General features: G+C 45.1%; 1 protein-coding gene across 1 annotated transcript in view; it reads left to right on the top strand.

Annotated features, from left to right (window-relative positions):
• The window catches only part of LOC146832889 (peripherin-like), a 64,732-nt gene that overhangs the window by 17,784 nt on the left and 33,921 nt on the right, over window positions 1–13,027 (top strand). Inside the window, exons 3-5 of the mRNA XM_085600334.1 lie at window positions 443–538; window positions 8,058–8,222; window positions 9,629–9,754. Coding sequence (XP_085456460.1) covers window positions 443–538; window positions 8,058–8,222; window positions 9,629–9,754 — 387 coding nt within the window. The remainder of the gene's footprint in view (window positions 1–442; window positions 539–8,057; window positions 8,223–9,628; window positions 9,755–13,027) is intronic.

Below are 13,027 nucleotides of genomic sequence, written 5' to 3'. Positions count from 1 at the left end.
TGATTTCTTCTTCCACCAGCACATCTTGCCCTCATATTTAACTCCCCCCTCGCACCCACTTCTCTTTCTCAAACTTAAATCTCCTGTCACAACTCATTTTCTCCCTTGAACTCTCTCTTCTCCCTCACAACCTGTCTTCACACCTCTTTGCACGCACCCTTTCTGTCCTCTTCCTCTATGTCCTTTGCCTCTGTATCATCACTCTGTTATTGTCCACACTCTCGGGCCTGCTCCTCACACTTTCTTTCCCCTCCTACCACTCTCCTCCCCTCAAAAACTTTCTTTCACTGGAGCCTTTTTCTGCATTACTTACCTCAGCACTCCCCATGTGAACCCATTTCTTGCACACATTTTCCCTTTCCTCTGTTTTTGTCCCTCTGTTGTTGTTTGCAGTCAGTCGTTCTCATTGTCCTCTCCTTCTTTTGACCCCACGTCGATGCAGGATGTGGACGATGCTACCCTATCGCGCCTGGAGCTGGAGCGCAAGATTGAGTCCTTGATGGATGAGATTGAGTTCCTGAAGAAACTCCACGAAGAGGTACATTGGGGCGTTTTGAGGGACAATGAGCAGGCTGAGCGGCTTCCCCGCAGCAGAGGCCTTCGGTAAAGCTTCATTATATAGTCAGAGAGCGCATATATTTACCTAGGAGCGGTGCATTGTTGGCCACATACATGTGTCCACCAATGGGCACATAAATGAGAAGGCTGAATACTAGCACAGATTATGAGAAAAGCCAGTTCTTCAATGCCTTCCTAAATGGCTCTGGAACTAGTCCTCTCTGAGCACTGATACTACTGGTCCCCAAGCCAACGCTCCCTTTCTATCTCAAGTAGGGTGAGATGGATTAATGCAGTTGCGACCCCTAGTTTGCCCCTTGCCACCCCTGGCACCGCCTTTGTGACCCCTGGTCTTAGAGGTGGCAAGATCCCTTGCAAGAACACAGGGGTGTCTCGCATTATCAGAGTTTGGCTCTAACCTCGTTTTCTGTTCATTTTTATTACATTAATAGTGAATAATAAACTATTATTCACTATTAGTTTATTAACAAGTGGAACAGCTAGACCTGGACCTTCACTGGCATCTTATATAAGAAAAACTAAATGGTTTTAATGTATGTTGTGTGCATGCATGTGGGTGAGAGTGAATTTGTGTGAGAGAGAGTGTGTATGTGTGAGCATCTATGTTTGTATATGGGATCATGGTAGTGTGTGTCAAAATCAGTGAGTAAGTATAAGTGAGTAAGAGTGAGTGAGAGAGTGCGAATTAGTGATTCAGGGTGAGAGTGAGTGCAGGAGAGAAGGTGAAAATGAATGAGTGCAAGTCAGTGCTAATGATAGCATGAGTGTAAATACGTTAATGTAAGTGAGCTTGTGTTGTTATGCTGCAGATCTGCTGTGGGACCTGGAATGCTTCTTGGGTTAAAGAAGCACTCTTGACAAAATGTTGGCACTGGAATACTGAAGGCGATACTTGCATATGAGATGCCCTCGGCCAAATGCTACTGCTGACACTCTGTAGGTACATTTTGGCATGGAGCACCCATGAAAAAATGCCTGCACTGGCCTCCAGGAGGAAATTCTTGGCATAATTGGCATCTGTGGCAAATTGATGGTGATGGCACATTGGAGGAAATTCTTGGCATATGGGAAGACAACTGTGGCAAGGTCATGGGGCCATCCATGACAAAATGTGGTCCTTGACATACTAGACATAACCTTTGGCATATGGTATGTCCGTAGTCCCAGAGAAGCAGCTTTAGGAAAACTCTGGCACTGGCATATTGTATATAATCTTTGGGCAGAAGGGGCCACCATGCCAAAATGCTGGTCCTAGCTATGGAGGTAATTTTTTACATAAGGGGGCACCCATAGGACATTAAAAAAACATAATTGGGTGAACTCATGGAGGTTGTCAGTTTTCAGTAGCTTGGCACACCATGAAAGGACTTGAATATTTAGTGAGTGTTTTTTTTGGTAGAATCTATGGCTTTTTAGCAAATTTATGTGAAAATTGTGCATGGAAATGCACTAGTAGAGCTCATTTTTTCCCAACATTTTTCAGAAGAGAACACCCCCCCCTTTTTTTCTCTCCTAAAAGAATATATAATATTAATTATGCAATTATGTAACTTCACCAATGTTAGTTATTGTGATGTCATCAGGGTAAAGGTTATGTGACATCACTACTTGGGACAATGCAGGGTCAAAGTTCATATGATGTCACTTCCTGTGACATCATTAAGGTCAAATGTTGTATGATGTCACTTCCGCTACCGCTTGCATTTTGTTGAATCGACGTCCATGATTGTTTCCCCGGAGAACTGAGTGTGCTGAGATGCCTTAATAATGGCAGAATGGGTGCTGTAGAAACGAAAAATAAGCATGTTGGTGTAACCTAATGACTAGGGCCACAGGTTTGGAACCATCTGGAGGAATGACAAGTATACGTGTGGAACTGGAAAGATAATCTTTGCTGGTTGGTGAATGATATGACTGCAGAGGTAAAACATTAGGAGAGAGGAGAACGAATAACGCAAAAATGCATGGAGCGATTGGTATAGTGCGTGACATAAAAAGAGTACAAGGCACTGGCGTTCCATACATCCACAGTAACACGGTATCCTTCAATGCACGTGAGTTGTCAATTTCACCTCCTTGACAGTGCAAAAGTCCAAAATATCTAAATAAAGCAGTGATTATCTTGTCTACAAGCATCTTTACCAGTGTTTGTCAGATATAATTATAACATAAAAGGGTAGGGGGAGGCCAATTCATGTATACTAGAAATAGCAAAGGCCTCTAGGAGCTAAGAAAAGCTATTGGACTCCCATGGAGCGGTGTGGACAGACCGGTAATACGGGATGGGCCAACTCGCACTTAAGGTCAGGGCAGCAACCTGCCAAGCAATTGATGTCTCAATATGTCAAGACCAGGGTGACAGCCTGAAGAGGCTTCTTCAATGACCTGACTAGGACTTGCCTCACTTTGAGTTCAGTGGTTTTCTGAAGCCTGAGAGAGGCGGGAGCCACTGCTCAAAACTTTGGCCCAACAGAAGTCTGTGGAATCTGAGCTTTTTGAAGATTGTGTAGTTTCTGCTCATGTGGCCAAACTTAATTCTCTTGCTCTTCCTTACTTTCCCACGAGGTGTATTTGTACAGCAACAGGCGGCAACCCTGCTTTTAAAAAGGGTGCATGGCTACTGCTCATGTCAAGAACTACCATCCATGGCCATTTTATATCACTGTAATCGTTTGACAGCATCTCTGTCTAGTGTACGCTTCCATATGGATGGCTGGGCCTTCTCTGATAACCCTCTCTTTTTTAGTGTGTATGTATAGAGCACCCTGCATCCATATGTGGCTCGGTTGGTGCTGTGTAGCTGCTTAGATAGTTTACCCCTTCTTCTCCTTGTAACTTCGTAGGTCACAGACTGGAGCAGGAAGATGCTTTGATCCTGATTATTATTTGGATGGTACTAATTTAATGTTCCTGAGCAGTCCAATCATCCCAGTACCATAAAGTACAAGTTAAATCCCATAGAATGGGGACTTACTGAGTGTAACTGACTTTTAGGGCCATAAATCCACATAAAATTCCCAATTCGATGGAGTTCAATACATACAGTTACTACCTGCTCTGAGCAGGTGGTAAATGTATACCGGGACCTCTGCGTGGGGTATGGGTGAGGAAATGTTGGAGGAGTATGGGAGGGAAGGGGAAGTTCATTTTTTGCAGGAGAGAACATTCAATGCTCCCCTCATCAGAAACATAATGACAGTTGAAGCTTGGCTGTTGCTTCTGCCAAAGCCTAAGCCGCATTTTCTGGCTGGATTTACACCGGGAAAAAACTGGCCAGACTCTCCAGGCAACCAGAAAAAATGGGCGTCGAAAAACCTACCAACTAAGTATGAGATGGGGTAGAATTCCATGCATTGCTTTTGCTCTCTCTAAATCAGAATTGGGGCCTTTATAGACATTATTAATAACTTGTTTGTATTGTGGTGCTTCATACCGCATTTCTGCTGTTTGTAAGTACTATAAGGGGTTTATTCGGCTACTCCGGCCCAATTTGGGCGACCAAACCCACAGGTCGGGTGGGTGAATGAAGGTGAGTAGAACAGTTACCGTGGCATCAAAGTAGTCTCAAGTACAGTTCCAGGTTATATGGGCAAACTGCCATATACTTCAATGGAGTGGTCCTAATGCAAGGTATAAAGGATACTAAAGATGCAGGGAATGTTGTGCGGTTGAGTGAGGTATTCTTGGGGCTACTCCTCAGTCCACGGTCCAGATGGGGCAATTTTGGCCACAGGGGACCATGCCCCTTGAAGTCCTTTTTGGTCCAGCATAAGTCCAGTTGCCACTAGGCTACTGGTCTCCAGTCACAGCGAAACCAGCGGTTCCCTAGTGAAGGCTAGTGTCCGTCTTAGGTGACCAAACTGCACTCCGCAACCCTCCCTGGTCCAGCAGACTTAATGCAACTTTTGAGCATTGGGACTCGATCATCTGGGTCGCACATAGGCGGTCAGTGCGGTCAGGCGTTTGTGGCTACTGACTGGCCAGAACAGATTTCTTCAGCTTTTGTGGCCCTGGTTCTGTAAGAGCAAGTCAGTCATCTAACTCTTGGAGTTCACCTTTCTGTCTGGGGCTCTGGAGCAATCTTTCCACGAGCCAGGCACCACAGGCACAGTCCGCTCTTTGCTAGTTCAAGGTTCAACAGGTGCAGTCCAGTGGTTGATGCAGCCTCTCTTGCCAGGTTCAGAGAACAGCAGGGCAGTCCCTCTATAGTCCTCTCTCCAGTCCAGATGTAATCTGAAGTCTGGGTGCCAGAGGTGCCATATTTATGTCCAGAAAATGCTCCTGGGGATGTGGTGGTCACATGCCAAATGGCTAGTAGGATCTTTCCTGCTTGATAATGACTTCATCAAAGTGTGGCATCTAGCTATGCCAGGCACTATTCTGCCCACTCCCAAGATGGCATAACCCCTCTCTCAGTGTGTGAAGCTTGGTATGCCACCCTAGAGGTGCGGCTAGATGATGGATACACACCCACCGAAAAAAAAGGTTTGGCAATTGGTTTCCCCTCTCTGTCCCAAATGCCAGCCCGTCTACCTCAACAAAAGAACAGCCCCTCTCATGTGTGTTCACCGTTTGCCCTTCAAAGGCAGCCTCCCATTTGAAGCTCGCCTCTTGGGCTCCTACCTGTGTGGCTTCCTGCCAGGGAAACATGGCACCTCTTTAAACTGCAGGCCTCTATTTTTTGTACTCATGGAAGTTGTTCACAATTCTCCCCAGGAGGGCAGAAAGCTGGCTTGTGGCCATCTATGATTGGCCACAGGAAGACTTGGGCAACAGAGTGGCAACGGTCTAAAAATTGCATTTCTCGATAAGTTACATTAAATCCGACTTGGGCATCAAGTCAAATTTAATGCAACAATCATTTTGATACCTAGAAGTATCAACTTTAATAATCCCATTCAGAAGTTAGCACAGCTGAGTTTTCAGCGTGTAACCCTGTACTCGCCACTGGGGCTACTAATGATTCTGCAGTAAAAATGGCAATTTGGTGTTTTTACTGCCATGACACATAAAAATACATGTCCTCATCTTCAATATGCACCACCCTCCCCCAGGACTCTATAGGCCTGCTGTAGGGGTGACATAAATATTAATGAGGGAGGTTTGAGCTTTGCCATTAGTGAAACTGATTAAGTCGAATTAGCAGGTAAAAACTGCTCTGCCAGTCTGCAGTGGCAGGCTGAGAGACTTGTTTGAATGTCACCAAATTCAGGGTGACACAATAGGTGCTGCAGTCTTAGTGTGACACTTTTACTTACAGGCCCTGTGTACTACTGGTTCTATATACTATGGACTTATAAGTAAGTAAAGTTGTACCGATTGGGTGTGAATCAATCAGACACATACTCTGTAGGGTCAAAACACCAACACGGAGGTCTGGTTAGCACGCTTCACTGCACTCTCAGAGTTGAAAACCCAGCAGCATTAGTCCAAAACCTTGGGGATGATCATGCAAAAAGAGGCATTACCTTACAGTACTTAATTTACCCACCTCAGAAAGAAGAAAGGCTGAGCTTGCCTTGCCAGGATTTAAACTCAGGACCATTACATCACTTTCTAATATATCTCCAGTTGTAGAAAACATGTAAGAAAATGTAACATTCACCCAAAAAGCCGATGTGGCTAATTTATTATTCTACCTGCAGCTGTAGAATAGTTTAGGGGGAAATTTAACATGGCCCAGAGATTGTAAATCAGAATTTCTACATTTTAAACTAGCATCTGAGCACTATCCAGGTGGCTTCTTAGCAGAGGATGAAGTAAAAAAACTGAGGGCCACATGCATCATGCAATTTTGCGTTCGCAAACAGGCCGATTCACAGAATCGGCCCGTTTGCGAGCGCAAAAAACACTTTCCCCATGTATCAAACCCTATTTTGCGATTCGGTAACCGGTTACCGAATCGCAAAATGGGTTTGCAATTCGGTATTTGGAAGGGGCGTGTTTAGGGCGTCCCTTCGAAATACCGAATCGCTGCGGTATGTATGAATGTTTTGCGACCGATAATGCAGTTGCAAAACATTTGCATTTACCACCAACTTCAAGTTGGTGGGTACCCATTCGCTAACGAGAAGGGGTCCCTGGACCCCTTCCCCTTTGTGAATGCATGCAAAAACGTTTTTAAGAGCAGGCAGTCGCCCGTAGGACCACTGCCTGCTCTTAAATAAGGAAAGGAAAACTTTTCATTTTTGTTTTTGTAAGGCAACTCATTTTCCTTCAAGAAAAATGGGCTGCTTTACAAAAAAGAAAAGATTGCTTTATTTAAAAGCAATCACAGACATGGGGGTCTGCTGACCTCAGCAGGCCACCATCCCTGTGATTTTTGGGATTCCTAATTGGTCGTAAATTGCGGCCTACCTCATTAATATTCATGAGGTAGGTCATTTGCGACCCACTGGGAATCGCAGAAAGTGTTCAACACACTTTCATACATGCCGTTTTTTTGACTTCCTAATTGCAAATCAGAAGGATTCGCAATTAGGGAATTGCAAAACGGTTTCTTAATACATCTGGCCCTGAATGCTGTTGGAACATCACTAGTCTCACACGGATTTGCAAGAATATAAAGATACTTGGGTTTGTAAGATGCTGCCACAGTCCTATGGGTGTCAGAAAAGAGCACTGTTGAGAAAAAAAAGAGTGCCTTGCATTTGAGTTCTAAAATAGGAGAGAAAGGAACCCTTGAGTGTGTAAGGGAGTTCATAAAAAATAAAAAGCAAAAACAGTAATCATAATGGGAAGAAACGATTGCTATATTCATGTACACCCTGTAGAATCTACTCCATTTACTAACGCTGATGCCAAGTTATTACTTACTACTCTTGGGTCTCGATTACAAGTACCATGTTGTTGAATGCAATAATTATCCCACTCAATAATATCTGACAGAGCTGTGTTCAGTATTTATTGTGTGTGTGTATGTGTGTAATAAATAGCACGTATTATGAGACACTCCCTGAAAAATGAGGCCTACCATACAGAGTTTGGTGCTTTCCATACAAAACTCTGCCTGTCCCACTACATACCGCACATTTTTCACTCCAGTAAATATTAGGCCTGGGCGAAATTGTAATTACACCTGAGTAAATGGAGTAATTTCACTAATTGCGCATTACTTCTCCAATGTGAAATTTCCAAACTATGCGATTACGCCAGCCTGAGTAATTAAGAGTATTTTGGGGCAGAAATCCTACTGCAGGAGCACCGGAACAACGAGCTAGGAGAGAGGGTGCTACTGCTGGCTACTGCTGTTAGTGTCATGTAGCATTAAGAGTTATTTTCTTAGCACGAAATGCATCCCCAGGCCCATACTGAAAGCCAGGGTGCATTTTGCTGTACGAAAACGGTTCTGAATGCTGCATTATGCCTCTTGCGTAATAACGCATAATTACAAGTAATACTGTGGTAATTACAAATCATTATGCTAGAGAGAATTGAGACATACATGTAATGTTTTGCTACTTCCCCCTGCTGCTCAGGAGTTGAATGATGTCCAGGTGACGGTTCACAGCCAACCTCTGCACATGGAGATCGAGGCGACGAAGCAGCCAGATCTGACTGCCGCCCTGCGGGAAATCCGCAGCCAGTATGAGAATATCGCTGTGAAGAACCAGCAGGAATCCGAGGAGTGGTACAAGTCCAAGGTACTGCCAGCGCGTGGTGGAAAGTGTGGCTCGGTGGCAGGTAGGGCTGAGGAACCAGCTGGTTCAGGGATAGGTAGAGCTGTAGGTACTCTGAAATAGAGGTGGGTGAAAAGAAGTACAGACTGGCAAAATGGGAGATATCCACTTTTTAAAAACTGCTTCGGCGGTGATATTGGGCTATTTAAACTCGCCACCCGGTAGGTGGCCCAGAGAAAAGAACAGGTTTCATTCAATTTGGCCCAAAGAAAAGAGCAAGTTTCATTCAAGTTGGCCCAGAGAAAAGAGCAGGTTTCATTCAAGTTGGCCCAGAGAAAAGAGCAGGTTTCATTCAAGTTGGCCCAGAGAAAAGAGCAGGTTTCATTCAATTTGGCCCAGAGAAAAGAGCAGGTTTCATTCAATTTGGCCCAGAGAAAAGAGCAAGTTTCAATCAATTTGGCCCAGAGAAAAGAGCAGGTTTCATTCAATTTGGCCCAGAGAAAAGAGCAGGTTTCATTCAATGTGTCTGGTTCTCTCTGGTGTAATGTGGTTCAGGGAGAACAACATAAACCACACAAACTCTTCACAAACTGGGCAGTTTGCGGTATGTTGAGTTGACTGACTGCTCTCTGTCTCTTTATTTATCAATAGCAGGCAGTAGCGGAACAACAACATTTCAGAAGTTTGTGCATGATCTGACTTCCTTTTTTTTTTTACTCAACCCCCACTAGGAAGGACAGGATAGAGGTTAAGGAAGGTAGGTGGGGTTACACATTATGCTTAGAAAGAAATTGCAAGGTAGATTGGAAGGTAAGGATTGACTGCATTGTAAAGTGAGTTAGGATGTACAGAGTGGCATTCTGCAAACCTCTCTGAGCAGATTTGCCTCTCCCTGTTCATCTTTACTGTCCTGAAGTTTTTATATTCTTTCACCCTCTTCCTGCATTTTCTTACGTCATCACTCTTTATTTTTTGTGTCTTCTCTTTCTCGTTGTCTTTCCACATCTTTCTATTTTCCTTTTATCTTTCAGTGTCCTTTTCTTTTCCTCAATTAGTTCCTTTTATCTTTCTTCCTCTTCTATCTATTTATCCTCCCATATCTTACCTATGTTCTGATCTTTTGGTCTTGTTGTTTGAATCCTTTTTCTTTCATTGTCTCTCTTAAAATGTTGATCTCACCCCGTTTCATCCTTTTGTATTCTTGATATCTTCCCTCTCTTTATTTCTTTACCAAGTAGACACCAGCACCCTCCTAATTCACTGCCCATCCCTGTGGACTCTTCTGTGGTCATGTGCATGTGTCACAATTGTAACAAATTATATCCTTACTTATTCCTTTCTCTATGATCTGTTCCCGTTACATGTACCCATCTGTTATATAAGTCTATTCTCTTTTGTTCACTGTACTACATCTTGTCATTGGTTCACAGTTTGCTGACCTCTCAGATGCTGCAAACCGTAACACAGAAGCCCTCCGGCAGGCCAAGCAGGAGTCCAATGACATGCGGCGTCAGATCCAGAGCCTCAACTGTGAGATTGATGGGTTAAAGGGAACTGTAAGTACAATCCCCAGGCTGGAGTATATCTGTGTTGAGTTTGATGCAATTCCATGAAGCCATTTTCCTGTATTGAAGCACAGGACCCCAGTTGGGAATTAATCTGGGAAATCATGCTTTTGGGACTGCCCCATTTTTGTTGTCCCCCGCTTGACGGATCTGCACAAAACTTACCTTTAAGCACCCAAAGTGGATCCACTTTTTTTGGGAAAGTTTCATGCAGATATGTAGAATGGCACCACAGTTATTAAGAAAAAACATGCCTTTCCTATAGAAACTCCACCGTTACTACACTGGAACTATCGCCACCAGTGTGCTGTATGCTGATTTGCTTATATATGTTTTACCATTTGACAAATGTAGATGGAATGAGGCAGACATTTAGCATGTTCAAGTCAATTTAGTTCATTCAAATTTGTGCAAATTCATCAAATGAGGCACATTTACAAAGGAGGTGCTCAGAAAGTGCTCTTTTACTAATAGTTGTGATACCCTTTCATGAATTGGCATGAAATTTGACAAACTGATAGCATGTTTATTTCGTTCTTGTTGTGCCAAGGTTTATGCAGATCAATCAAAGGAGGGAAAATATCATCTTTGATATGCAAGAGACTTTGGTGCTCTAGCAAAGATCTGCACAGACTGTAGCTGGCCCATATCACGTTTAGATAACAGATTAGATGAAAGGGTAACATGCAGAAGTCAAATAACGTTGGCACTGTAAATGATTCAGATGCTAGCAAGTTGATCCCAGTCCAGGAATCTCAAGTTTAAGGGAGATCTTACTGTAAAGGGCCTGCGGCCTAAACCCAGGGATTCGGGCAGGCTGATCAATAACTGTACACCAACACCGAAACTTCCACTATATGTGTGAGGCCTCGAGTGGTCCACCACCCATTTATTTATCTCTATCAGACATGCCTGGCTTCTATGGTGGGTACATGCACTTTATGTAGGTAGAGGTCGGGTGGCACTGTACATCAGGCCTCATGTTAGTCCTTGAAAAGGTCTTTTTGGGCCACCTATGCATAGTCCTTGAGGATTCAACTGGGATCTGGGTTTAGCCTCAGGTGGTACGATGTTGTTGTCCGGCTCCGGGCATCCGTTGCCCCCTCAAGACTGCGCTCCGTAGCACACACCCTTGCTGATTGAACAATGGCTGGAGTAGGGGCTTAATCCGATCGTTCTCTTGAGGTCCTTTCCTGAATTAGCATTGGGGCCCTTGGGCTAGTCACTGCCCCTCCTTCTTGGACCCACTCCTCTTCTGGGAGTGTTGGCCGGGGTTCAGCGGTGTCTGGGTGTGCTGCACCATGCGTTTTTTTAAACCACAATACATTGCTAGTCACCATCTCACTCCCTTGTGACACCAAGGTTTATAACATGTGGACGACTCTCCACGGGTCCCTTTCATAGGGTGTTCTGAATTTGTTGCCGGGGTGATGATCCATGAGGAACACTAGATCCCCCACTTTGATAGTCTGTGCTTGTGCCCCTCTGCGCAGGCTGGCCTATTTTGTTTATTGTCCAGTGCTTCCTTTGCACCACCTCCTCGTTCAGTGCCGATGGCCGCCAGCAGCTACTGGACGGAATGGTGTCCTTTGCAGGTCACTTCAGGAGAAGGTCTATGGGGGTGCACCCTGTCATTCCATGAGGTGTTTGTCGATAAGCCATTAGGAACCTGTGCGAGCAGACTCCAGGTCGACCCCAATTCTGAGGGTTTTGTTAAGGGTTCTCATGAAGCGCTCAGCCTCCCCATTGGTTTGCGGCCAGGCTGGCATGATCTTCCTGTGTTTCACTCCAAGGCTGTGAAAGGTAGTTTTCAAACTCAGTATCCTGGAACAGAGGTCCATTATCCATTCTGATGACTTCCAACAGTCCAAACATCATAAATGTTTTGTCTATCACTTGGTGAAGCATTTTGAATGCAGAGGACGGGGTATTTGGAGTGATCGTCCATAATTACAACAGTGGACTTCCTTTCGGTGAAGCTGCGAAAATCCATGCTGAGGTGAGTCCATGGCCATTGAGGACTGTCCTCTGTGGCAAGGGGGGGTTTCGGCACAGATCCTCCCCTTGTGATTTGACAGGGGACACAAGCACTGACCATGTCGTACACCATTTCATACATCCGGGGGAACCAGACTTTTCTCCTCAGCCTGGTCTTGATCTCGCTCTGCAATGGTGCCCCGGATGAGCCATGGCAACAACAGATCCTCATAGGCTTCTGGGAATCACAATTCAGGATTCTCATAGCAGGAGCCCGTCCAAAGTAGCTCAGCTCTCTAGGCCAGACAGTACCTCCCATGGTGATTTAGCGACATGCAGGGTCCAGCTCGAGCAGGTGGTATTCCACTTTGAGGTCAAGTTTGAAGAACCATTGTGCCCCGTTGATGTCTGAAATGATATCATCCATGGTAGGTGTTAGATGATGCTCTTGCTCAATGGTAGCATTCAGGAAGCACATATCCACACGAAGGCGCACCTCTCCTGGGTGCCGTGGGTTGGGTGTCACAACTGTCGAGGAGACCCAAGGAGTGGAGCCTGACACCTTTTTTGTGATGTCCAGGTGTTCTAGTTTTCTCAGTTACTCTTCAACCTGATGTCTGAGGTGAATGGGTACAGGCGGTGCTGTAGTGCTACTGGACAGACAGTTTGGTCTATGTGAAGTTTGACTTGAGTGTTCGCAGACGGCAGAAAACCTTAGAGGCATGAGAATTCTTTCAGGATCACACTCACTTGGTCAGTGTAGACGTGGCCCAGGTTTACAGGTTTACAGCGGTGTGGCAGCTTACCAGAGTGTCGGTACCCTCCTTGGTGACATGAAAGCGGCTCTGGATTTTACAGTCTCCCTATTCTATGATTAGGTCAATGGCTGTGGCCAGTGGCAGATTTTGGTCTTGGTCCACTCCAGTTGAGGCCATGGTACGAGCTTCACGAACTATTCATAGTCCATAATGTTGACGGATGCCCTGTGTGTTGATTCGTGCAAAAAGAACAAGTGATGGAGTGAATGCTGAACAATGTCAAACATTCACCCCCAGTACAGAGATCTGGGCCTAAATACATAGTTTTTTTTGCTCGCCATTCCAGTTTGGACCTAGCCATATGCAAATCAGTCTCGACCCTGCTCCCCATGGGAACAGTCCAGCCCGAACTGCTAGGCCATGTCTTCTTTAGACCGGAAACAAGCATCCCAAGACCGGCTTCAGGGTATCACCTCTCATCCGCTAGGATAGCTTGACTCTGGTGGCATGGCGAGCACGGGACCCATGT

Source organism: Triturus cristatus, chromosome 4_2, assembly GCF_964204655.1.
Source record: "Triturus cristatus chromosome 4_2, aTriCri1.1, whole genome shotgun sequence".
NCBI classification, from domain to species: domain Eukaryota; kingdom Metazoa; phylum Chordata; class Amphibia; order Caudata; family Salamandridae; genus Triturus; species Triturus cristatus.
Note: the sequence above shows the minus strand (reverse complement) of the source record. Positions and strands in the feature narration are given on the sequence as shown.